This window comes from Schistocerca cancellata, chromosome 5 (genome assembly GCF_023864275.1).
Source record: "Schistocerca cancellata isolate TAMUIC-IGC-003103 chromosome 5, iqSchCanc2.1, whole genome shotgun sequence".
NCBI classification, from domain to species: domain Eukaryota; kingdom Metazoa; phylum Arthropoda; class Insecta; order Orthoptera; family Acrididae; genus Schistocerca; species Schistocerca cancellata.
The window spans coordinates 147,363,718-147,390,723 of NC_064630.1; the positions used below are offsets into that span (position 1 = coordinate 147,363,718).

A 27,006-nucleotide genomic window follows, 5' to 3' on the forward strand; every position below is an offset into this window, starting at 1 on the left:
TAGGATCATAATAACTGTATATCATATTAATTATCTTCTCCTCATTTGCTAACATTTTACTGTATGTATTTTTTCAAATGCCTGTGTGGATGTAGACCTCTGGGTTTATGTGTCAATGGATATTCTAATGAATAACAGCCAGGGTGTGGAATATTTGCAATTCGGTATGGTCCAGAGTATAAGATCTGCCATTTCCTGTTTAAATGTTTCAGTTTTGTGGGTTTAGGATGTGTTCTTAGTAAAACTAACTCATCAACTTGAAATGTTTGTGCTTTCCTGACACCTCTGTCATATTTCTGCTTTCTTTCCTTAGCTTTGTCACATAATGTTGTATAAGCTTGTCTTACCTTTTCTTCTAAACTAACATGATTTGTTGTTGCTGTAAATTTAGGTAGAGGGTCTGTCCATTCATTTCTTTCTGTTTTATCCTTAATTAATTCAGTTGGTGTGTATCCAGTAGAAATGTGAGTTAAATTGTTCACTATTTGTTCAAATGGTGCTAGGTATTCTACCCATTTTGTGTGCTTCTCTGGTGTGTGTGTTCTCATAAACTGTCCAAATTCTCGAAATGTTCCTTCTACTGGGTTACCTGCTGCGTGAAATCTTGAAATTAAAATATGTTTAACATTCTGTTCTTCAATAAATGTCTTCCACTTTAAACTGGTAAAATATGCTGCATTATCCGTGATCATAACTTCAGGTTTTCCTATTCTTACAAAATAATCTGTTAATAGACGTCTGGTAATAGCAGTGGTAGAAACTGAACGTAAAGCATATAATTTTAAATACTTTGTGAAAACCTCTAACACAGCAAGGATGTATTTCATTCCTCCATGTGCTTGTGGATAGGGTCCTACAATATCTAAAGAAATTAGCTGTAATGGCCTCTTAGGTATGATTGGGTGCAATTCATTCATGCTTGTGCGATTAGAATATTTGGCTTTTTGACATATGATGCATTTCCTAATATTACTCAATACTCTTCGCCTTAAATTTGGAAAGTAGCAATATTGTATAATCTTATCTGTACATTTGGTTACACCATAGTGTCCCCAAGTTCTGTGTGTAAATAAAATAAAATCATCAACATGAGCTTCAGGTAAGCAAACACACCAATGCTGTGATTCAGGGTTTCGTCGGTGAAATAATACTTCCTTGTGTAACGTGTAATATTTTTCAAGATGTGGGTCTGTTCCTGCACGTAATTTATTCTTTATCTGGATCCACCTGGGATCATTGTCCTGCAATATGGCTAACTTCCTGCACATGTTTTTGTAGTAAGGTGCAAATGTACCGTCACACATGAGTAAAATTTTAAAATCTGATGTTTGTTCTGTCACATCTGAAAATTCTTGTAGGCCTTGTGGCAAACGAGATAGAGCATCGGCTATAATGTTGGATTCTCCTTTTATATATATAATATCAAAATCATATTCTTGTAGTGATGCACACCAGCGTGCAAGACGTGGATGTAATAACTTGCATGATAGCAGGAAAGAAAGAGCTTGATGATCAGTATAAAGCTTAGTACGTTTTCCCCATAGAAAGTAGCGAAACTTGCGAAACGCCCATACTATGGCAAGTGTTTCGCGCTCGGTCACTGAATATGACTTTTCGCATTCAGTGAGAGTGCGGCTAGCAAAACTTATAGGTTTGATGACTGTTTGTTCATCTTCTACATGAATTTGGAATAAAAATGCTCCGAGCCCATAGGAACTTGCATCTGTTACTAGGCAAAAGTCTGACGGCATGTCAGGATGACATAACAACGGTGCATTAACTAAAGCATCCTTAATCGCTTCAAAATCTGTCTGACAGAACTCTGTCCATTTCCAAATATTATTTCTTTTGAGTAAAGATAGAAGATGTGGACTGTTAAGAAGGTGGTAGGGTACAAATTTCCTGAAGAATGAAGATAGACCAAGAAAGGCTTTGAGTTGTTTACGATTCTGTGGGGATGGAAAATTCTTTATTGCATCAATTTTTCTTGAGTCTGGATAAATGCCTTCAGTTGATATGATGTGACCAAGGAATTTGATTTCTCTCCTCCCTAATTTCGTCTTTGATAAATTGATAGTGACACCTGCGTCAGAAAATTTAGTCAGAAGTTGCTTCAAAAGATTTACATGTTCTTCCCAAGTAGTGGTGGCAATGACAATGTCATCAACATAAACTGTGATTTGCGATAACAATTGTGGTCCAAGAACAGCATCTAAGGCTTCAATAAATACTCCAGCACTCACTCGTAGACCAAAGGGTAGAACACAAAATTGATAACTACGTCCCTCACATAGAAATGCAGTGTATTTACGACTGTTTTTATGGAGGTTCACCTGCCAAAATGATGAGCGGAGGTCGATATTGGTTAAATACTGTACATTATGAAATTTTAAAAGTGTCTTATCTAAAATGATCTGTGTCATTGTCTCAAACTTTTCATCTAAATAATCATCACATAATTTGCATTCATGTACAAGTTTTTCTGCTATAGTTGTGTCATTCTTTAAAGATGCTACATCTGCTCTGTCTTCAAGCTTTTCTAACTTTTCCTGTAAGGATTTCTGCTCCAATGTTACATCATTTAATCTGTCTGAAAGGTCTGTAATCGTCAGGTCTAAGTGTTCTTGGTTTGTTTTTACGGAATTGTGTGACTGTCGTAATTCGTCAACTTGGGTACTGGTTTTCTGTTGTTCAAAAACTACTGTTAACAATTTCTCATTACATCGTTGTAAGTCAGTTTTTGTCTCGTCACTGAATTCCACAAATACCTTTTCTTGTCTCGTAACCTTGTCTGATAAGTCAGTAAATTTCCTTCCAAGACTACTGGTGGTTTCTGTCAAGTCGGCAATTTGTCTCGATTGTTTTTCAAAATTTTGTTTTATGTCCCGTGTCAGTTCATCGAATGTAGTGTCAAATTTCCCAATGTCATGTTTTAAATTGTCGTTTAAAGCGTTAAATCTTTTGTCTAAAGTGTCAAATTTTCTGTTTTGGTCACCAAGTAACTTCAGAATCTGGTTGAGCATGTCAGAGTCCTGTGTTTTAGTTTCGTCATTTTTTCGTGTCTGATTGATGTCTGGTTCTGACGTTGACGTTGTCAATGTCACGTTTTGTCGCGTAGTACTCACTCTCCATTCGCCTGTATATCTGTTTAAATATAGGGGTTGTTGTCTTAATCAATCCGGTAAAATTATGTCTTGAACATCCTCCCTATTAAGTTCAATATTCATTTGACTGTCGGACATGTTTTGCAATGAGTCACTTTCACTAAACTCGTCCGCGGAAACAATTTCTACGCGTTTAGCGTCCATCTTGCGATTTTCATAATTAATTGCAAATAAAATTTTCCAATGGTAAAAAAAATTTTTTTTAAATACGATATGTTGAAATCTGAAATTTCTCTTATGGAAATGGATATTTCTATATGATTTCTAATTAGAAATTGAATTATAAAATTGGCACTGAAATTTCCCTCTCACAAATAAATGACTGTGAATATGCTCTTCACTTATCATTTGCAATAATAGTAGTAAATCAATTTTAACTACAAATTGAAAAAATTATTTCGAAATAAATGGATCGGAATAAAGGATGTACAGATGGCTGCTTGAAACTGGAAAAAATGTAAATTGCTGTACTCACCATTTTTTTTTTTTTTTCAGTCTTATGTTGCAAATGTAGCGTCAAATACATAGTTTTCAATCCCAAATTTTTCTTTCGCGTTTGTGCAAATTATTTTATGGAACGTTATCCTTTTCCCTTTTTTTTTTTTTACCAAATTAATTTCCTCAACATGAAAATGAAAATTAACACAAATTAATAACAGGGAAAACAATATTGTTGTAAATTTCATGCACGTAACATTACAATTGAAATGAATGAGACTTAGTCCAAATTCATTTTCTGATGGCCAAAATTTATAATAACTGCACTTGTATCAAATCCAAACTGCACTTGTATCAAATCCAAACTGCACTTGTATCAAATCCAAACTGCACTTGTATCAAATCCTAACTGCACTTGTATCAAATCCGAAGATTGCACGTCCTGTCACCAGGACTCCAATTGTAGTGTTACCTTTTTATTTTATTATCTTCTTCTCATTAGCTATTGAAACAACATCACTTTGAAATGTAATTTTAATTTTCACCAAAAGCACATTCAACGTCGCCGAAAAATACGTCTTTCGTATCAAGACAAGAGAGAGAGAGTCCTCCTTTAGTTCTAAAAAAAAAAAAACCACGCAAAAGTAAAAAAAAAAAGAACAAAATTATTTATAAAATCGGTCGCTGGCGCAGCGCTCTTCTGCGTGCGCGATCGTAAATTATAACTTTGTGGAAGTCAAAGTACCATTACAGGGTACACTATCAAAAGCTTTTTGGTAATCAATGTATGCATAGTGTAGCGACCTTTGTTTAGTTTTAGCTTGATATGTCACCTCTGCATCTATTATCAGTTGCTCTTTACACCCTCGGTGCTCCTTTGCAACAGCCTTTTTGTTCTTCATTCATAATTTTGTTCTGTGTTGTATGTGTCATTAATTTCTGTGTAATGACTGAAGTTAATATTTTGTATATTGTTAGTAGGCATGTTATGGGGCGATATTTTGCTGGGTTTGCTGTGTCTGCTCGATCTGTAGGTTTTAGATAAGTTATTCGATATGTAAGTGTATCAGGGAATGTGTGTGGATCTGCAATGTGATTGTTAAATAATTTATATCTAAAAACAAAGATTTTGAGACTTACCAAACAAAAGTGCTGGCAGGTCGATAGACACACAAGCATGTCTGCTTGTGTCTGTGTATGTGCGGATGGATATGTGTGTGTGTGTGCGAGTGTATACCTGTCCTTTTTTTCCCTCTGAGGTAAGTCTTTCCGCTCCCGGGATTGGAATGACTCCTTACCCTCTCCCTTAAAACCCACATCCTTTCGTCTTTTGCTCTCCTTCCCTCTTTCCTGATGATGCAACCGTTTGTTGCGAAAGCTTGAATTTTGTGTGTATGTTTGTGTTTGTTTGTGTGTCTATCGACCTGCAGCACTTTTGTTTGTTAAGTCTCAAAATCTTTGTTTTTAGATATATTTCTCCCACGTGGAATGTTTCCCTCTATTATATTCGTATTGTTAAATAATTTAGTTAGATGTGAATGAGTTGAGGTGAAATTCTTTAGCCAGAAATTTGCTATTTTATCTTTTCCATTCTATTTTAATTTTAATGTGTGTGTTATCTACTGTCTGGTAAAATTTCTTTTGGCTTGTGTTGAATGTTTGGTTTTGTTTCCTTCTATTTTCACTTTTTTTGTATCTTCTAAGTCGTTAGGCCAATGCTTGTAATTTCTGCTTCTTTTCATCTAATTGCTCTATTGCTTCTTGTTGTGAGATTTTACCTAACCTTTTTCGTTTTTTGTCATATATTTCATTTCTTATAAATTGTGTTAGCTGTCTGATGTCTTTTCTCAGTTTTTCTATTCTGATCTGTAGCCTGTGTTGCCATGCTGGTTTTGTGGGTTTCTTCTGTGTGTTGGTTGGTTCTGATCTCTGCCTAGTGTGTATATTTAGTGTAGTGAGTGCTCCTATATAAACCAGTAGTGTAACTCTTCCATAGTTGTGTTTTCATTTATTTTGTTGTGTATGATTGTGTTGATAGTTGTTATTGTTGTTTCGACTTGTGGGTTATTTGGCGGTCTATGCAAGAATGGTCTAATGTCTGTATTTGTGTCTTTGTATTCTATATATGTCAGCTGAAATTTTTCTTCTATATCTAACATGTGCGTCACTTCATGTTCTATTTGTGCTTGCTCTGGTGGCTGTCTTAAGATTTCGTTTTCCTCTGATTGTTTAATTGATGCGTGTTGTTCTTTGTTTGCTCTGGGATGTTTGAGTCCATTACTGTATCTTCTTCTTCTTCTTCTTCTTCTGATTGCACATTATTTTGTTCCAGTATTTGTTGTACTTGTTTGATGTTTTCTGATTCTGACTGGGGTATCCTGTTATTTTTGATTATTACATGGATCTGATCAGCTAGTCGTTGTTCTGTTAAAAATTTTAATTCTGGGTATCTGATGATAAATTTTGTGTATACTTGTGATCTGTATCCAGTTGTGTTGGTTCCTAAGTTTGTTGCTTGGTAATAACAGAACATGAGGTGTCGGTTATCTTCATCTGACCATCTCATCCTCTGTCTTTGTTTTCCTTCTAGAGTGGTTACAGGAAGCATATCCTGCAAAACACCTCTATTTGGATTTAAATCATTTTCAGTGTGGCTAGCAGTGTCGTTACCATTGTGGACGGGCATAGGGTTCAAGCGTCGTCCCCGACCATGACAGCCCTTGTCCGAGGCTTCATTAGTTCTGTCCTGAACCAACTATTTCACAGCTTCAAATGACCTAGTGTTTTGTGCTCAAAATCCTGCACTGGTGATAATTTCACAGTTATGGATGGCTATATTGAGTATGACTCGGTATTTCTCCAGGGGCTTCCAGTGGCTTGTTGAGGCCATGCAACATGGGGATGCTGCACTGTGCTGGACAAAAGAACATTGGACATGACATTAGGGAGTATCCCATGACTTTTGACACCTCGGTTTATACAACAACTAATTTGGAAATACTGCGTGTTCTGCAACATTATTTATATTGTGCTGTGACGACGACACATAAGAGAAGCCACTTATTTTTAAATGAGGCTAACCTAAGTTATTAAGAGAAAGATGTATGTAGAAACTAATTAAAAGGTGTACAGCTTTGCTTCCGCCGTTTTTTCCTCAACATTAGAGGCTTAAATGAAACAAATTGGTTACACCTGTATCATTCAAAGTATTTTCCATCGCTGGCCACTACTTTCTCCCATCTTTCAGGCATTGTAAGAATCCCACATTGAAAAAATTGTTCATCTTTTGAAGCGATCAACGAATCGATCCAATTTGTGACTTCTTCATGAGATCGGAAGTGTTGGTCAGCCAGGCCATGCGCCATTGATCTAAACAGGTGATGTCTGGAGAATACGGCAGGTGGGGTAGGACTTCCCATTTTATCAGTTACAAGTACGTTTTGACCTCTTTTGCAACGTGGGGTTGAGCATTGTCGTGCTGCAAAATCACTTTATCGTGCCTCTTGCTGTATTGTAGCTGTTTTTCTTTTAATGCTCTGCTCAAACGCATTAATTGCGTTCAATAATGAGCACCTCTGATTGTTTCACTGGGTTTTAACACCTCATAGTACACGATGCTAAGCTGGTCCCACCAAATGCAGAGCATGATCTTGGAGCCATGAATATTTGCTGTGGCCGTCGATGCTGAAGCATGGCTGGGTATATCCCCATAATTTTTTGCGTTTAGGGTTATTGTAATGAATCCATTTTTCGTCCCTGGTCACAATGTGATGCAGAAATCTTTTCCGTTTTGGCCTCTGAAACATCTGTTCACAAACGCCGTTGAATGTCTCTTGGTTTCAGCTTACACGGGATCCAAGTTACTTCTTTTTGAATCATGCCCATAGCCTTGAGACATTTTGAAATGGCTTGCTGTGTCACTCGCACTAATCGTGCCAATTCTTCTTGAGTTTGATGCTGAGTCTTCACTCAGCAATGTCTCCAATTCTACATCTTCGAAAACATTCTCTCTTTCACCACTATGCCGGTCTACGATGTTAAAATCACCCTTCTTGAAGCATTGAAACCACTCACGACACGTCCTTACCATACGTACTTGGGAGCATTCAATGAGACTCGGTCGCTGTTTTCATCATATTGAAACAAAAGAGTAACACCTCCTGCAAATGACAAGAATTAGGTTCATAAACAGACATTTTCAATCAAGGAAAACTTTATGACGCAGACACAATTCGACTAATGTTTGAATGAGGTTATGCGACAGAGGTCTAAGCTTACTGCCTGACATCTGCAATCTGTTTCTTTCAACTGCTACTTACCGTTAACGCCACCTATCGTCAAAAGGCGGAAGCAAATACCATGTGAGTATACGTTACACACCAAATCGTAGTAAAAAGATAAAAGACATGACTTGTTTGTGCTCTGTATCACTTAACAAGCGGGCACTACCACGGTGAAACAAACGAGGATCTCAAATCCAACTTAGCTAAGGGGAGTCTTCCAAATTGTCAGCCAACATCATACTACTTCCCTGGTAGTATAAGGCATCACCCTAATGACCAATCTGTAAAGTGATGAACCTATCTAAATAGGAACTGACACAGAGAAAATTTTATCGCAATAGGTAATGTGGATATGGATAAGGCTAAAAGATAGGCGAGTGTGCAAAGACCGACACAACACTAAAGTTTAAGCCCACTAATAAAGTAACATACTTGCGCACCGGGAGAGAGAGGGGTGGCAACGATTATGTATGGAAAAAAGTTTAGTAACTGGAATCATAACGTACTCATGGAGTAAACGATACTACTCAAAACATGGCAAGTAATTATAGGAGCCCAAGGCAATGAAAAAAAAAAATGTTGGTACAAGTCTAAATGTGCATAGAGTCTCAAGCCACTTATGTCCCACAACAGTAACCCATAAACTCAAAACTTAAAATTAATGTTAGGCCTACATCAGTCAGAACTTCACAACACCAAAACCATATTTCTGGTAAGAACATCATGTGAATGTGTCAATTTGGGTCTAAAAATGTAACTGGCAAAAATGTGGTATGCTGATGTTAACTTCACCTTCCTAAGTATAATAGTAGTGGAAAAAAGAAAAAAAAGAAACAAAACCCACCAAACACACAAACATGATATCCTTTACTTTTCCATGCAGCTTATGGGAAATACTTTGATCACCTTACCTGATATGCATTTTTGTTGTTTATGGAGCTCTGACATTAGTTATAAGTTTTGGGTTTAGAGGCTACTGTTGTGGGACATTAGTGGCTTAAGATTCTTTACAGATTTAGACTTGTACCAACACTTTCATTCATTGCCTTGGCATCCTCCATTACTTGCCATGTTTTGAGTAGTATTGTTCACTCCATGAGTACTTTGATTCCAGTTCGTAAACTTTTTCTCGTGCACAATCAATCGTCGCAACCCCCCCCCCCCCCCCCCCCCAATCCTTTGGTGCACAAGTATGTTATTTTATTAACGGGCTTAAACTTTAGTGTTGTATCAGTCTTGGCTGATGCCTTAAACTACAAGGGAAATAGTATGATGTTGTTGGCTGCGAATTTGGAAGACTTCCCTTAGTTAAGTTGGATTTGAGATCCTAGTTCGTTTCACTGTGGTAGTGCTCGCTTGTTAAGTGATGTAAATGACACTGAGTCATGTCTTTTTACTTTGATTTGTTGTATAATATATGCTTGCAAGGTATTCGTGAGTATTCTATGCCTGCTGTTTGCAGTCCCTTTTTCTCATAATAAATAAAAGTATCATCTTCATTCAATAAGGCCTGCAATTCGTTGTCTTCAAACTTTTTTAGTGGTTTCCCGCGCTCATTGTTTCTTATGTCAAAATCACACTTATGGATTTTTTGAACCACTCAAAACACTGTGTTTTCCCAAGAGCATGTTCGCTGATATTTTATCAGCCGTTACAGGAAGCAGATGGTGCTGCAGACGTGGTCTCATGGGCCCTTGTACTGACAGATAGCACCATCTGTAGGGAAATTCTGGTATTGTTTCTAAGGATACCTATAAAGCTACTGCCCATTGGAATAAGAGGATCTGATCTAGGCAAAGTTCTTAAATTTAGTCTTAAATTACGTGATATTACTTGTGACAGTTCATATACTGTGGCAAGTTGTTGGATATACGTAGATCCATATACTATACTATACTATGGTATGCTAAACACCTCAAAATCTTTGTAAAGATTACTTTAGGCTGTAGTGTTCACTACCAAGGGTCTTTGTAATTATTACTTTATAATTAATGATGTGTATATGGCATTTACATATATCAGAAAATTGGAAGTCTGTGAGCTTGATATTTAATTATCACAAACAACTGAATTTTACTATACTAGGACTGTTAAGTGTTTCTGTAAGGATTACTTAAGAATAATGTCATATCAAAGATGGAATTTTGTAATATGATGGATATTCGTTCAGAACATTTTGAGACTACTTTGTTTTTTACAGATAGTACCTTGCTGAAGTCAGCATTTACTCCTCTGAGTGTTCGGCACCCACCTACAGAAAATGAGTTCTGGAGTCCAAGTGCTTGCTTTGGATTATCCACACCACCACCTCAAGAGTCAGCTCCGGCATCCATACCACAAACCCCAAACTCACAGGTGAATGTTGATGCAAGAGTGGCCGATCTTATATCTTTGTTGATTTGTTTCTTGTGTCAATAACATTTATGTATTCTAAATTGACACTCAATGTGGTTGACTAGAGGTGCTGAACTGATAGTCAAATAAACCTGACTTGTAATAACTGCTTTCTGGTTACTGCCACTCTTAGCTGCCAGAAAACTGTGTTGCCTCAACGTCTATGAAAGCAGGAGTGACATAAGAAATTAAGTTCTCGAAGTATTAAGTATATGTTTTAAATTATTTTACTAACTTGTTAACTGTTGCTAAAATGTTAAGTATGTGTTCGCAATGCTAGTAGTATTAAAGAGATGCCTGTGTACTAAGACTGGAAGTGACTGGAAAGCTTTAGGTACTGTATTAAGTTATTATAATTATATCGGTTCAGCAACCCCCAACAGCATAGTATCTGTGTGTGAATTCAGAGTACACATTTAATAGTTCACCAGAATTATAATACAGAAATGGCAATGGTTGAGAAGATATCTGCGGCCTCTGGTGAAATTATCAATTCTATGGTAGTGTTCATTATGAAATGCTGTCTTGGAGCCCAACTTCCTTGAAGGTGATGAAATGTGACAATAGTACAGTTGTAGTACTGATTCTGATTCCTTGAGGTCATTAATATCTTCTTCTTGTAGCATATCTGCTTGTTCCATAACTGAACTTAGTGACAGTCTTACAGAATTTAATATTCTGTTCAGGATTTGCACTTTGTAATCATAGGTCCATCTAGTAGTAAATTTGGTGTAAAATATGCTATACATGTTTCAATAAAATGCCACATATTTTTCTTTGTTTAGTGCCAATTGCCACTTTTCGCACCATACAGAAGTTCTCTCTAGATCATTTTGTAATTGAATTGATTGTCTGATTATGGTAAATTACAGCATCATCTGCAAATGATCTAAGGGAGTTGCTCAGATTGTCACTTAGATCATTTATGTAAATCAGGAACAGCAGAGGGCCTGTGACACTACCGTGCCAGATATCACTTCTGTTCTATTTGATAATTTACTGTCTATCACTGCAAACTGTGACCTCTCTGAGAGGAAATCATGAATCCAGTCACACAACCGAGATGATATTCCATATGCATGCAATTTGATTAATAGTCGCTTGTGAGGAACGGTATCAAAAGCCTTCTGGAAGTCTAGGAATATGGAATCAATCTGAGATCCTTTGTCAACAGCACACATTACTTCATGGAAATAAAGAGCTAGCTGTGTTGCACAAGAAAGATATTTCATGAATCCATGTTGATTATGTATCAATAAGTAATTTTCTTCAAGGTAATTCATAATGTTTGAGTGCAGTATATGCTCCAAAATCCTACTGCAAATTGAGGTCAGTGATATGGGTCTGTAAGTTAATGGGTTTCTCCTATTTCCTTTCTTGAATGTTGGTGTAACCTGTACTACTTTCCAGTCTTTAGGAACAGACCTTTCGTCAAGTGAGCAGTTGTGTATGATTGCTAAGAAAGGCGCTATTGTGTCTGTATACTCTGAAAGGAACCTGGTTGGTATACCATCTAGACCGGAAGACTTGCCTTTCTTAAGTGATTTGAGTTGTTTCGCAACACCTAAGATATCTACTTTCATGTCACTCATACTAAACAGCTGTTCTGGTTTCGAATTCTGGAATATTTACTTTGTCTTCTTTCGTGAAGAAATTATGGAAAACTGTATTTAGTGACTCCGCTTTAGTGACACCATCATTGATAACATTTCCATCGCTGTTGTGCAGTGATGGTATTGACTGTTCTTTGCCACTGGTGTACTTTACATACGACCAGAATCTCTTTGGGTTTTCTACCATATTTTGACAGTGTTTCATTGGGGAACCTATTAAAAGCATCTCACATTGACGTTCGCACTAAATTTTGAGCTTCTGTGAAACTTAGCCAGTCTTGGGGATTTTGCGTTCTTCTGAATTTGGCATGCCCCCCCCCCCCCCCCCCCAACCGTGTTCTGATATGTACCATGGTGGATCAGTCCCATCTCTTATTAACTTATACGGTATGAATCTATCTATTGTCACTATATGGGAGATACAATTTATCTAATGGTTTAAATGCCTTCGTTTGCAGTTAAAACAGACTGAGAGAAAGAAAGAAAAACTGCTTGTTTTAACAGCACATAATTTTCTTTCTTGCAGTCAGTTTTAACAGAAAACTTGTACATTGTTGCTTAAAAAATCTTGTAGCCTGTGCCATCTGAATATTTATCAGAGTAACACATAAGAATTTGCAGTAAATAGACTGAACTTTTTGAGATTTTTGGTAGCAGTTTCTCGTGTTTATGTAGTAGTACAGATAAATTTGTGTTGGGACGCCTTTCTGAAGATCATTAAGTGGAGTGTAGCCTTGCATGTAAGTGAAATGTGAACAATAAACATTTCAGTCAGTAAGACAATAGAAACTTTTGAAATGTGGTGTTATAGAACCAGATGGATATATCAGATAAACAATGAGCAGGTACTGAATTGGAGAGGAAAGAATTTATTGCACAACCTGACCAAAAGAAGGGACTGATTGATATGACATATCCTGAGACCAAAAGGAATTACCAATTTGGGGTTGGAGGGGAATGTGTGTATGTAGGTGTGTTTGTGTGTGGGGCGGGGGGGTTAAAAATTATGGAAGAGACCAAGGTTTGGATACAGTAAGTAGGTTCAAATGGCTGTTGCTTACAATAGTTACACAGAGATGAAAGGGCTTGCATAACATAGAGTAGTGGAGAGACTGGCGCCGAACTGGTTTCCGTACTGAAGACCAATACCAACAATCTATTTTTATATTGGAATTGTGAAGTGATTTGGTAGTCACTTCATACGAAATTTCTTTATTGTTTGATAAATTATAGTCAGATTCACTTTTTGTTTTTGGCAAGCTCATTTTCTGATTATTTTCTTCTACAAGAGTGTGTTAAGGACAGTCATGTTTTATGGTCATTTGTTAATGAGTTATGTCATTTCTGCTATCAGGTCTATTTCTAGAAAAAAATTCTCACATCTTCCTGTAGTGGGATTTGTTTTCATTTGCGCAAATCTTCCTAATGGTCTTCTATCTCATCAGAATGTGAGCACATTTGTGTGTAGCCGTAAATGATTTCAATGGAATATATTTTTGTTAGTTTTCAAGCCACATCTTTCTCTTCTGTTGGAGATTCCTACACTAACTGATATTTTTAATTTTCTTGGCTGCTTTTTTGTCACAGCTTGATGCAAGTTTGGTAGGATACTGCCACTAACCACATAGCATGTGGAAATTGAGTTGGATAATTAGTCACAGGCAGAAAAACAGTAGAGTGTGAACTTTACAACTGCAAGTAATGTTAGCTGAAAATTAATACTGAACAACCAAGTCAGAATTGTCTCAAACACCACCACACACTATCAAGTTTCAGTTCAAAGTTCAGGCCCACAAAACTAGGTAGAGTTCTTTTCATGAATCAGCTTTTTGAGGCTTATATAACAAGTTGCAAACTGCCAAGCAATCAATCGGGCTGGGTATAAGTTTCCTGCTACAGGCCAACAACTCTCCCTGTGAGACACATTTGTCATGACACCTGTAGTTGTGACAACCAAAAGTTAGAACTATCTGCTAAGCAAATAATATTGCTATCACTCAGAGCCGTTCTCCATGTAGCTGGAGTCGTAAGAATTTAGATCTCTCTCCCTTCTAATTGGTCCATAGGGGTGGTATTGCCCAGGATGAAACCACAACTTACAATGTAGGGTGGCAGAACAGGCAGTAATCCTACCCAGTAGCTCAGTGACATTTGATGGTAGGAGCACGGCCTCAGTGACTTGTTCTTCCAGGGTGGTAGGACTTCTGTTGCTGGGGGCTGTGATCTGACTTCCTCATATTCTCTAGCCGATAGTGATCTCAGAATCGTAGGCTGATGGTGGGTGCAGAGGCTGTATCAATGCACTCCTTGTGATGGCAGTGAGGTGCTTCAATGGCTAGTGTGTATGGAAGGCTGGGAGGCATAACTTGCAGTGTTAGTTTTCATGGTAACTACTTTTTACATGATGTGCTGCTTCCACCAATAGCATCCCCACCTTCCCCGCCCCGCCCCGCCCCACCCCACCCCACCCCACCCCACCCCGCCCTGCCTTGCTCACCACACCAGAAACGACATCTTGAGCCCACTCTTGTGTACGGCCAAATCTGCAAGCCCAGGCTAAAGAAATTTGACTGAGCTTATTAGGTTGGGTTGTTTTCATTGTTGCTTTCATTGTTGCTTTCATTGTTGCTTCAGTCCAAAGACTGGTTTGATGCTACACTATCCTTTGCAAGCCCCTTCATCTTTGAAAACCTACTGCACCTTATGTCCTTCTGAGTCTACTTACTGTATTCATCTCTTGTCCTCCCTCTACAGTTTTCAACCCCCCCTCCCCCCTCCCCCCCCCCCCTCCTCTTTGCTCCAGTACTGAGTTGGTGATCTCTTCATGTCTCAGAATGTTTCCTATCAACGATCCTTTCTTATAGTCAGGTTGTGCCATAAATTTCTTTTCTCCCCAGTTCTGTTCGGGGCCACATTAGTTACATTGTGTACCCATCAGATATTAAGCATTCTTCTGTAGCACCACTTTTCAAAAGCTTCTATTCTCTTCAAGTCTATAGTGTAGATTGTTAACATTTCACTTCCATACATGGCAACACTCCATACAAATACTTCCAAAAAGAGTTTCTAACACGTAAATCTATACTCAGTGTTAACAAATTTCACTTCTCCAGAAATGATTTTCTTGTCTTTGTCAGTCTACATTTTATATCCTTTCTACTTCGGCCATGTTCAATTATTTTTCTGGCCAAATAGCAAAACCCATCTACTACCAGTTTTCTAATGTAATTCCCTTGGCGTCAGCTGATTGAGTTTGATGCCATTCCATCATCTTAGTTTTGCTTTTGTTGATGTTCATCTTATATCCCCCTTTCAAGACGCTGTCCATTCCATTTAACTGCTCTTCCAAGTCCTCTGCTGCCTCTGACAGAATTACAATGTCAATGGCAACAAACCTCTAAGTTATTTCTCTTCCTTGAACTTCAAATTCCGTTTCCAAATTTTTCTTTTGATTTCTTTTCCAAATTTTTGTTTTGTTTCCTTTACTGCTTGCTCAGTGTCAGATTGAATAACATTGTGGGTAGGCCACAACCCTGTCTCACCCCCTTCTCAACCAGTGCTTCTTTCATGCCCCATGAATCTTGTAACTGTCATCTGATTTCTGTAAAAGACGTAAGTAGCCTTTGCTTCCTGTATTTTACCTCTGCTACCTTCAGAATTTAAGAGTGTATACCAGTCAACATTGTCAAAAGCCTTCTCTAAGTCAACAAATGCTGTAAATGTAGGTTTTCCTTTCCTTAACCTATCTTTGAAGATACTAGTAGGGTCAGTGTTGCCTCACATGTTGCAGTGCTTCTCCGGAATCCAGACTGACCTTCTCCAATGCTGACCTCTACATGCTTTTCCATTCATCTGTAAAGAATTCATGTTAATATTTTGCAACTGTGACTTATTAATCTGATAGTTTGGTAATTTTCACACATGCCAGCACCTGATTTCTTTGGAATTATTATATTCTTCTAAAAGGCTGAGGGCATTTTGTATACATCTTGCAGACCAGATGGAAGAGTTTTGTCATGGTTGGCTCTCCCAAGGCTATCAGTAGTTGTGACCGAATGTCGTCCACTCCAGGGGCCTTGTTCTAACTTAGGTCTTTCAGTGTTCTGTCAAACTATTCTCACAGTATCATATCTCCCATCTCATTCTCATCTGAGTCCTCTTCCATTTCTATAATACTGCTTTCAAGTTCATCTCCCTTGTATAAACCCTTTATATACTCCTTACATCTTTGATGTTTGCTTTGCACTGCTTTTCCGCCTGAACTCTATTCATACAACTGCTTCTGTTTCCTCAAAGGCCTCTTCAATTTTCCTGTAGGCGGTATCTGTTTTTCCCCTAGCGCTATATGCTTCTAAATCCTTAAATTTGTCTTGTAGCACTTTCTGCCTAGCTATTTTGCACTACCTGTCAATTTCATTTGTCAGACATCTGTATTCCTTCTCACCTGCTTCATTTACATGGTTTTATATTTTCACCTTTCATCTATTTAGTTCAATATCTCCTGTGTTATCCAAGGACTTCTACTAGGCATTGTTTTTTTAGCTGTTTGATGTGATGCTCTGCTGCCTTCACTATTCCATCTAAAAGCTACACACTTGTCTTCTGCCTGTATTCCTTTACCCTGTTCTAGTGAATCGTTGCCTGGTGCTCCCAATGAAACTCTCAGCCCCTCATTCTTTTAACTTACCTGGGTACCATCACCTTAATTTCCTACCTTTCTGCAGTTTCTTCAGTTTTAACATACAGTTCATAACTAGTAAACTGTGATCAGAATTGACACCTGCCCCTGGAAATGTTTTTCAAATTAAGGTTTGGTTCGGAAATCTGTCTTACCATTATATAGAACGAGATTTTCACTCTGCAGCGGAGTGTGTGCTGCTATGAAACTTCCTGGCAGATTAAAACTGCGTGACGGACTGAGACTCGAACTCGGGACCTTTTCCTTTCGTGGGCAAGTGCTCTACCAACTGAGCTACCCAAGTACGACTCACGCCTCGTCCTGTGAGGACTAAGGCTTCACCTTCAGGCATATTGTGATACAACCTTTTAAATTTGAATATCTAATTATTTACCAAAAAAGGGTTGTGTTTTTGCGGAAATAATAAGTAGAAAATTATGGTTGGTCAGATGTGACAGGCCTCCCAAAGGAGAACATTATTGCATATGGCATTAATAAAGTTTCAGTTCTAAGGAAAACATAATGATAAAGGGTTATATAAAGATATTACAGCATTAGCAAGACAAATTACATTAAAATCCATATCCTGTTTTAACTTTGAAAGAAAAATAATAGTAGTAATAATGATGATGATACAAAAATATATGTGTATTTATTTAAGTTATATAATTCATTAGATAGCTTTCAAAAGCAAACAGGAAAGGGTATGGTTGTTTTCAGTAGATTAATTAATCAGTTAATGACAAGAAAAAAACATGATTAATAATCAAGTAGTTCTTGTATAAATGAAAAGAATTATTCTTTTCATGGTATTTTGTATCTCAGTTACATGGCTTACCGTATTTACTCGAATCTAAGCCGCACTCAAATCTAAGCCGCACCTGAAAAATGAGACTCGAAATCAAGGAAAAAAAAATTTCCCGAATCTAAGCCGCACCTGAAATTTGAGACTCGAAATTCAAGGGGAGAGAAAAGTTTTAGGCCACACCTCCAAATCGAAACAAAGTTGGTCCATTGTAATATGAGACACAATTTAGGTCGAATGAATGACAATACAGCTACAGTAGTTTGGTTGGAGTCGTAAGCTTAGCAGTTAAGCTTTACCACGTAGCCATTGCTATGCGTCAGGCGCTCCGTCCGTATTTATACGGGTATCCTTCCTTTTTCACGTGCTTCGTCTGGTTTGAATCGATTGCCTATTTTACTTTGACCTGATAAGTGCCGTTTTCTTTGTTATAGGTGTTTGCGTCACTCTTAAGCTGAAAATGCATTACTGCACTGTGTCATGCATTGTTTGTCGCATTCTGGTAGTGCGTGTTTACGGCCTGTCGCGGCTCGCGGCATGGCTTGCTTTTGTGCGCGCTACCGCCGCGTACAATTAAAACAAAAAAGAGAGGAATCGTCTCATTAGAGAAACAATGGCAAGAGACTGCTATTTGTTGTTACTTACACTGCTGCTTTCTTTGATAATGATCAACAAGAATCAAATAATAGACTGCGTATGATAGAACATGTTCTGAACGAGAGTTAGGCGAAAATTTTTCTCCGTTTGAAAATCTTTGCGGCCGCTTCTTTATTACATCAAATTCTGCACAGAAATTAGAGTCATCTTAGATTTAAAAATCTAGTCACTTGCCGTGCTTCATTTCAGACTGTATCATTATTAGGCATAAGAATAATACGAATATAAACATGTCACGATACGTATATTCTTCCGCGTTTGCTGTTGTCTCACTCTAGTTTCGTAGTTATTAGGCAGACAGGATTTAAATGAGATAGCAGCAAACACGAAAGAATACATGGCAAAATGTTTATATTCGTATTATTCTTACGGTGAAGAGAATACTGTATGTGATTCAAATTTCATCAGGTTCCTATTAGCAACCATCTCTTCTCACGGATAGGAAAAAATTCAGAACGTGGAGTTGGCCATATTGACAAACATCCCAAACAGTCTTGCCAGTCAGATTTTCGGAGTACACTGAAATTGTGCTACATTCGAAGATGAACAATACGGAATTTGTATTTACTTCGTTGGATAATGTATGAAAATGCAGTGGTCGAAACTCGCGGCGGAGAAAAAAAACTCGTCTTCAACTTTTTTTTTTTTAATTTATTTACTGACGCAGAGGTTTTGGCGCCAGTATTTATCTTTGTGCCTACAAAGCATGCCTGTGTCGCGCTACATATATTCGATGGCAGAAGTTAGTTGTGGCGGCACGTACCAACATTTTTCATAACTTCCGCTTGCTTTGCACTCGATTCTAAGCCGCAGGCGGTTTTTTTGGATTACGAAAACCGGAAAAAAAGTGCGGCTTAGATTCGAGTAAATACGGTAGTAAGTAGAAACACACTTAGTCATTTACATAGAGTGGCACTTGTTGAGGGAACTGAATAGAGTTGCAAAATTTTCTGTACTGTAAGTGAGCAAGCAGGTATTTTCTGAATGAGATCAAAGTACATTTTTTGTTATTTTACCTCATAAATTTGTAGCCCCTTTGAAAAACCCATAAGATCAATGCTAAAGTCACTGTTCTTACGTTTCTTCCTAGTAAGGTTTATCTCTATTCTACATTCTTAATTGACATCTTGCTTGACTTCGTCTCATTTCTTCCTATTGCCATTTGATGTGACTGAACGAATTTTAAGTGCCATGAAAGACAGTTCGCACAATGGGAGGTAGTGAAGTTAACGGAATATTTTAGGCCGTTGTGGAGAGAGGATATGTGAGGGAGGAAATTCTGAAGTAATCTATGATCGGCTATGCCAACACAGCTTGCAATGTTTAGCTTCACTACACAATTGTGATAAAACTACTGCTAGGTTGTGGCAGCAATGGGAAAACAAGACAGTCAACAAGAAGTGTTCTGGACTGAGCCAATACATGATGAAGGGGCCCAGCTGCCACCTTTTCTTGTGCCACTTATAACTCTGTCTAATCTTTTTGCATGTATTTCTAATGTACTTTGTTCTGCAATGATATCAATTGTCAACCTTTTAAATTCAAACACTGATTCTCGAAGAATATCCTCAGTTAGAATCAAGAAAACATTGGCCATTTCCTGCTAGTGAGCTTTTATTGCTTGGCAACTTGTTATATCACCCAACAGCCAGCACAGCCGACATCACAAGTGGGCTGTCGACTATTGATTTATGCAAGCGCATGTGAATGACCCCAGTGTGTACTGTGTGTGTTTTGATTATTCATTTCCTTTGGTGTGTGTGTGTTGCAGTATGCTATTTCAAAGCAGTGACACATTGAAAATGTGTCACAAACACGTCATCATTATTTTTAAATTTCTGTTAATTAAAGATCAAGGATATAAGGCTTCACGAAATATTATGATACCCAAGAGCAGACATAACTCATACGATTTATCTGTAGTGTAATAAGTAACATCATAGTTTACAGAGGTAGAGTTGGCGGATTCACATCCTACTATAAGCTAACATTTTGTTTTAATCTTGGATATAACACATTCTGGGAATTTGTTATGGATGTAATACAAGTATGTTTTGCAATATTCAATTTTATTTAACATTTCTGTCTTGATTAGAGAACAGAGGGTGAAATAAATATTTAGATTTCCATTTCTAAATATGTGGTGATTTCCGATTGTATGGTTAGACAGGAGCCATAGAGGACAGATTTAATTGCTGAGACTGAAATGAGTAGCAGTAAAATTCATATTCTTCCTTCTCAAAAATATTTGTCTTTTTGTTTCCAAATATGTGACAGTGTCAGAGTGTGTGGTTAGGCAGGAACCTATGAGGACAGCTTAAATTGTTGAAAATGAAATGATGAGCATCACTTGGAAACGATGAGCAATAACATTCACATTTTGCTTTGTCACAAATATGTCGCATGTTGTGCAACCACACACATTCCCATAAGGAGTTCTTGCCAAAACTGAGAGTCACCTGTTACTAACACATCCATAAGCATCAGCGTGGCACTGCAGTGATCAACAAATTGATAGTCTCATTTTGGGTTTCCTTCACAGGACCACTAACTTCAGAATTATTTCCGTTCTTTCAAAAACGTGGTCTTTGATACATGCAGGCCAGAGTGCATGTTTGTGGGACATCAGCAAACTGTTGTTATTGCTGGCTGACACACACCTGAAACGTGAGACCCGTATTACGCTGTAGATGATATTTGTCAAAGATTTCGTTGAACTTCTCTGTCCAAACTACTTCACTGGAGCTGTAACACGATTGTCACCTGTACACTATCAAATGTTGGTGGCAAGTGCATTGCTTGGAAAGAAAGAAGAATGGAAATGATTGTGGGCAAAACTGTGTATAGTGAGAAAAAACGCTCGAAGTTGGGCAAAACTGTGTATAGGGAGAACAAACGCTCGAAGTGTTCACCAGAATTTGCTTCATGGCTTCTGTGTGAGGACATGAAGAACAAAAAAAAGTATTTGAGAACTGGTGAACAAAAAGTTCAATTTGCCCTCGTGAAAGTGGTCCCTCACGTTTGCATATATGACTCATCTACAAAATACCATTCTTAATTTCATTCATCACAAACGATGTTTTTGGATACCATGCAACTGTGTCATTAACAATTTAAATAATGGAACATAGCACTAGTTATGTATTTTTTCACACTTAATATGATACCTTCCGAGAAGTTAATCTCGTTATCAAGAGGAAATATTTATGTAGGTATTTTATGTAGTGTTTGTATGTGTGTTCTGCTCTCTTGCCTTGCAGCTATATTTTTATGGTTTAGTGTAATTGGATAGACACCCCACACAATTAAAGTTTCTCAACCAACTTGAAACAGTCCCCTTGTTGACAGGCAGGGTCCAGCCTAGTTTGTTTGTTTGTTTTTTTTTTTTTTTTTTTTTAAATTGCTTAACTTTGTAAATATTTCTACTTGAACATGTGAATAGGTTCTCATAAAGAATTGTGCAAATTGTGAAAAAATGCGTAACTGATCTAGTGTTCCATTATTTTAATTGTGAATGCTACTTGCATTAAAGATCCTCTCACAGCTTTAAGATTTTTAGCAACAGGAGAAAGCTATTCTAGCTTGAATTATAGTATTTGATTCCCTCAGTGTACCATTTTATTTATTATGCCAGAAATGTGTGAAACAATATCTAAATCACCTAAGGAGGAATTTGTGAAGGTTAAGGTAATTATTGAGAGTAAACATAAATACTTTTATGTCACTTTTGTACACTTTGAATGCACTTGGATTTTCACATTTCCATCTCCTTCCACATCCTTTCTTTTTATGTGTAAAGTTACCATCATCCACAGTGCAGCAACTTGAAATGCAGCTGATTGCTGTAGCTATTTCTTTGTATGATTTCATCAAATTATCATGGTTTTGTAGTCACCGTACTTTATGTTATGAAGACTTCTGTATTATTCATAACTTGCAATGATCACTGAGGTGGTAGCGATGCACCAAATATGCGAGGGTTGTTTGAAAAGTTCTCAGAGCAGAATAGGAAAAAAGTACTTACATCACTGAAACTTTTCTTATTTTCAATTTAGTCTCCTTGTAGATCAATGCACTCGGTCTGATGATGTTCCAGTGCCTTGATCCCATCTTGAAAATGAGTTTGCTCCAGGTCTGCAAAATAGTTGCCAACTCCAGCTATCAGTTCTTCATTTGAAGTGAATCTTTGTCCACCAAGAAAAATTTTCAGATTTGGGAAGAGGTGGAAGTCAGATGGAGCCATATCAGGTGAATAAGGCAGGTGTGACAATAATTCATACCTCAGTTCATGTAATTTTGCCACGGCGATGGCACATGTGTGGTTGCACATTGTCTTGATGGAAGATGACTTTCTTCCTTGCTAAACCTGGCGTTTTTTCACTTATTTTTTGTTGAAGTTCATCTAGGAGGTTAGTATTCTCCAGTAATTGTTTGCTCAGTTGGGAGATAATGTACAAACAGAATTCCCTTCGATCCCAGTACACTAATGTCATGACCTTTCTCACTGAAGGAATTGTCTTTGCTTTCTTTGGTGGCAGAGAATCAGCATGTTTCCACTGCTTTGACTGTCATTTTGTCTCTGGAGTATAGTAGTGCACCCATGTTTCATCTGTAGTCACAAACCAGCGCAAAAAATCTTTCGTTTCTCCTAAAATGGGCCAAACATTGTTCTGATATGTCCATTCCCATGCGTATTTGATCCAGCGTCGAGTGATTTTGCAGATAATTTTTTCATTTCTGATTCTTCAGTTAAAATGTGATATACCCTTCCAGATGACGTCTGGCAAGCGTGAGCAATTCCACGCTTTCTCAATTGGTGATCCTTCATGACCATTTTGTGCACTTTTGCAATGATTTCTTTAGTAGTGATACCTCTTTGCCGGCTACCGCACGGATCATCATCTAAGCTCTCCTGACCAAATTTAAATTCATTTGAATATGAAGGAGCGAAGTCCCCCCAGTGTATTCTGGAAATTGGCATGAATGTCCTTTCTTCTTCTTCTTCCACAAATCACTACGCGAGAACAACAGAGCCACATCACCTCCACAGCTCTCTTCCAAGAGCACTGATGTGGCACATATTTACAGGCAACAGTCCAGTGAATATCATGTGAACAACTCATTGCGCTAGCACTGACCTCTCGTGGTGATTCCGAGAACTTTTCAAACCACCCTCATACTTTATCATTTTATATCTTAAATGTACTGAAGCAGGCGACATGTAAACAATGGCCCTTTCTCTAACTTTTATCTGTGCTGAAATCTTCCCTACTACACTGTCACAGATTTGACCAAAGGGCTTTGATAAGTATTTATTGTTGGTCACAAACACTACATTGCTGATGTCACACAGACGTGTGCTGAGGCCCGTATTTATCATAACCTATGCTGCAGAAATTAGTGCGAAATGTACTCATTCCACACATGTAAAATGAGCTCATCTACTGGATGTTTACAACCAGTACACTAGAGGTCACTACACTTGTTACCTGTGTATGCTGCACTGCCATTGACTACCCACATATTATATGCCGACGCCTTTCACCGTGCTTCACATTTTTCGGTTTAATTCAGCGTATTAATCAAGTTTTGCTTTTTTTTTCTGATTTTGCACAAAGGAAAGGTCTCTCAAAAATGCATGTTTTAATGTATAATTTGTGGTCATAGCATGTCAAAAAATAGCTAGATTGCCATGTACTCAGACACCAACTTAAATTTTTTTATGAGTTTTTACTTGCTGTTACACATTAGTGATTCTTTTTTAAGAACTGATGAAATTTGATAGCATAAATGATTGTATAAGTATTGTATTATACATTCAATTTCATTCACTTATATAGATTTTATACCATGTATAGGCTTATGATATACGCCAGTTGCATATATTTTTGGTCATATTTTGGGTGTTTTAATGTTTTCCTTGAATCTGCATTTCCTTCTATTTTGTATTTTTTATGTTTGGACAGCACGGAGATGTAAAATAAGGGTTTCACTGTCATCCCAAAAGATGTTTATATGTAGATGATATCATGTATGTGTTAAAATACACGATATCATTTATTTTGTGTTTTGTTATTTGCTTGATATACTTCTTGGGCAGTGTACGGTAGGTGGAGTTCATCAGCATACATACTTCATCACAGCAGGTGCTGCGTGGAGTCACCAACACAGTACCGAGTGCCAAGGAGGACCTCAGAATATTGTTTTATGAAAACCCTTGGAGGAGCCAGTTAACAGTGACAGATATGTAAAATGGAGATATATGTAAAACTTTAGAGTATGAGCTCAGTCAGTGCTAAAGTCAAAATGTTTGCAATTTTAAGATGGAAATTATTCAGCATCAATAACAATAGAAGGTAACTAATCTATCATGATTTAAAGGAGATCAATAAGCCAGAATTGACACCACATTTCAGTAGAAGTGCAGATGCAGTTGCTGGTTATGTCTAATGGTCTGAAACCATTGCCTAAATTTTCTTGATCCACTGCTACCAATATTATTTCACTCAGCCCAAAATACCTATTCCCAAGAACTCCAGCGTGTCATTAGACTTTGGGCATTACTATTTATGGGTCATTAGCCTGCCAGGGTACGAAGAATGTGAAAAGGGATTTGCACAGCAGATACAGTCCACACTGAAGTGCTTTTGAATCTTAAAGCTTTTGAGTAACACAGACAGTTCGTATATCACATTCCGAAAGTGGGCTGAAATCACCAGTACACCAGTGCTATTGATTATATGCCAAACCTTTCAGTGTCTAGCAGACTGCAACCATAAGGCACTGCTGATAGTTCATCTGTCTTAACAAAATTCAGTGACCTCCTTGGAGATTTTTGAGATACTATTTTCTGTTATTGAGTTCCACTCTGTTGTTTCCTTTTATTTGCACTTTCATCTCTACGATGCATTACCAACCATCTCACATGGTCAAGGGGATGGTATATACAATTCAGTATTATTGTTGTTGTTGTTGTGGTCTTCAGTCCTGAGACTGGTTTGATGCAGCTCTCCATGCTACTCTATCCTGTGCAAGCTTCTTCATCTCCCAGTATCTACTGCAACCTACATCCTTCTGAATCTGCTTAGTGTATTCATCTCTTGGTCTCCCTCTGCAATTTTTACCCTCCACACTGCCCTCCAATGCTAAATTGGTGATCCCTTGATGCCTCAGAATATGTCCTACCAATCGATCCCTTCTTCTAGTCAAGTTGTGCCACAAACTTCTCTTCTCCCCAATCCTATTCAATATCTCCTCATTAGTTATGTGATCTACCCATCTAATCTTCAGCATTCTTCTGTAGCACCACATTTCGAAAGATTCTATTCTCTTTTTGTCCAAACTATTTATCGTCCATGTTACACTTCCATACATGGCTACACTCCATACAAATACTTTAAGAAATGACTTCATGACACTTAAATCTATACTCGATGTTAACAAACTTCAGAAAGGCTTTCCTTGCCATTGCCAGTCTACATTTTATATCCTCTCTACTTCGCTCCCCAAATAGCAAAACTCCTTTACTACTTTAAGTGTCTAATTTCCTAATCTAATACCCTCAGCATCTCCCGACTTAATTCGACTACATTCCATTATCCTCGTTTTGCTTTTGTTGATGTTCATCTTATATCCTCCGTTCAAGATGCTATCCATTCCGTTCAACTGCTCTTCCAAGTCCTTTGCTGTCTCTGACAGAACTACAATGTCATCAGCAAACCTCAAGGTTTTTATTTCTTCTCCATGGATTTTAATACCTACTCCGAATTTTTCTTTTGTTTCCTTACTGCTTGCTCAATATACAGATTGAAAAACATCGGGGACAGGCTACAACCCTGTCTCACCCCCTTCCCAACCGCTGCTTCCCTTTCATGCCCCTCGACTCTTATAACTGCCATCTGGTTTCTGTACAAATTGTAAATAGCCTTTCGCTCCCTGTATTTTACCCCTGCCACCTTCAGAATTTGAAAGAGAGTATTGCAGTCAACATTGTCAAAAGCTTTCTCTAAGTCTACAAATGCTAGAAATATAGGTTTGCCTTTCCTTGATCTATTTTCTAAGATAAGTCGTAGGATCAGTATTGTCTCACGTGTTCCAACATTTCTGCGGAATCCAAACTGATCTTCGCCGAGGTCGACTTCTACCAGTTTTTCCATTCGTCTGTAAAGAATTCGCGTTAGTATTTTGCAGCTGTGACTTATTAAACTGATAGTTCAGTAATTTTCACATCTGTCAACACCTGCTTTCTTTGGGATTGGAATTATTATATTCTTCTTGAAGTCTGACGGTATTTCTCCTGTCTCATACATCTTGCTCACCAGATAGTAGAGTTTTGTTAGGACTGGCTCTCCCAAGGCCGTCAGTAGTTCTAATGGAATGTTGTCTACTTCTGGGGCCGTCAACTCGGGTCTTTCAGTGCTCTGTCAAACTCTTCACGTGGTATCATATCTCCCATTTCATCTTCTTCTATATCCTCTTCCATTTCCATAATATTGTCCTCAAATACATCACCCTTGTATAGTCCCTCTATATACTCCTTCCACCGTTCTGCTTTCCCTTCTTTGCTTAGAACTGGGTTTCCATCTGAGCTCTTGATATTCATACAAGTGGCTCTCTTTTCTCCAAAGGTCTCTTTAATATTCCTGTAGGCAGTATCTATCTTACCCCTAGTGAGATAAGCCTCTACATCCTTACATTTGTCCTCTAGCCATTCCTGCTTAGCCATTTTGCACTTCCTGTCGATCTTATTTTTGAGACGTTTGTTTTCCTTTTGCCTGCTTCATTTACTGCATTTTTATATTTTCTCCTTTCATCAATTAAATTCATTATTTCTTCTGTTACCCAAGGATTTGTACTAGCCCTCGTCTTTTTACCTACTTGATCCTCTGTTGCCTTCACTACTTCATCCCTCAAAGCTACCTATTCTTCTTCTACTGTATTTCTTTCTCCCATTCCTATCAATTGTTCCCTTATG

At 37.8% G+C, this 27,006-nt stretch overlaps 1 protein-coding gene across 1 annotated transcript in view; it reads left to right on the top strand.

Annotated features, from left to right (window-relative positions):
• Positions 1-27,006, top strand: part of LOC126188407 (hamartin) — a 281,221-nt gene that overhangs the window by 115,110 nt on the left and 139,105 nt on the right. Inside the window, exon 9 of the mRNA XM_049930009.1 lies at positions 10,086-10,240. Coding sequence (XP_049785966.1) covers positions 10,086-10,240 — 155 coding nt within the window. The remainder of the gene's footprint in view (positions 1-10,085; positions 10,241-27,006) is intronic.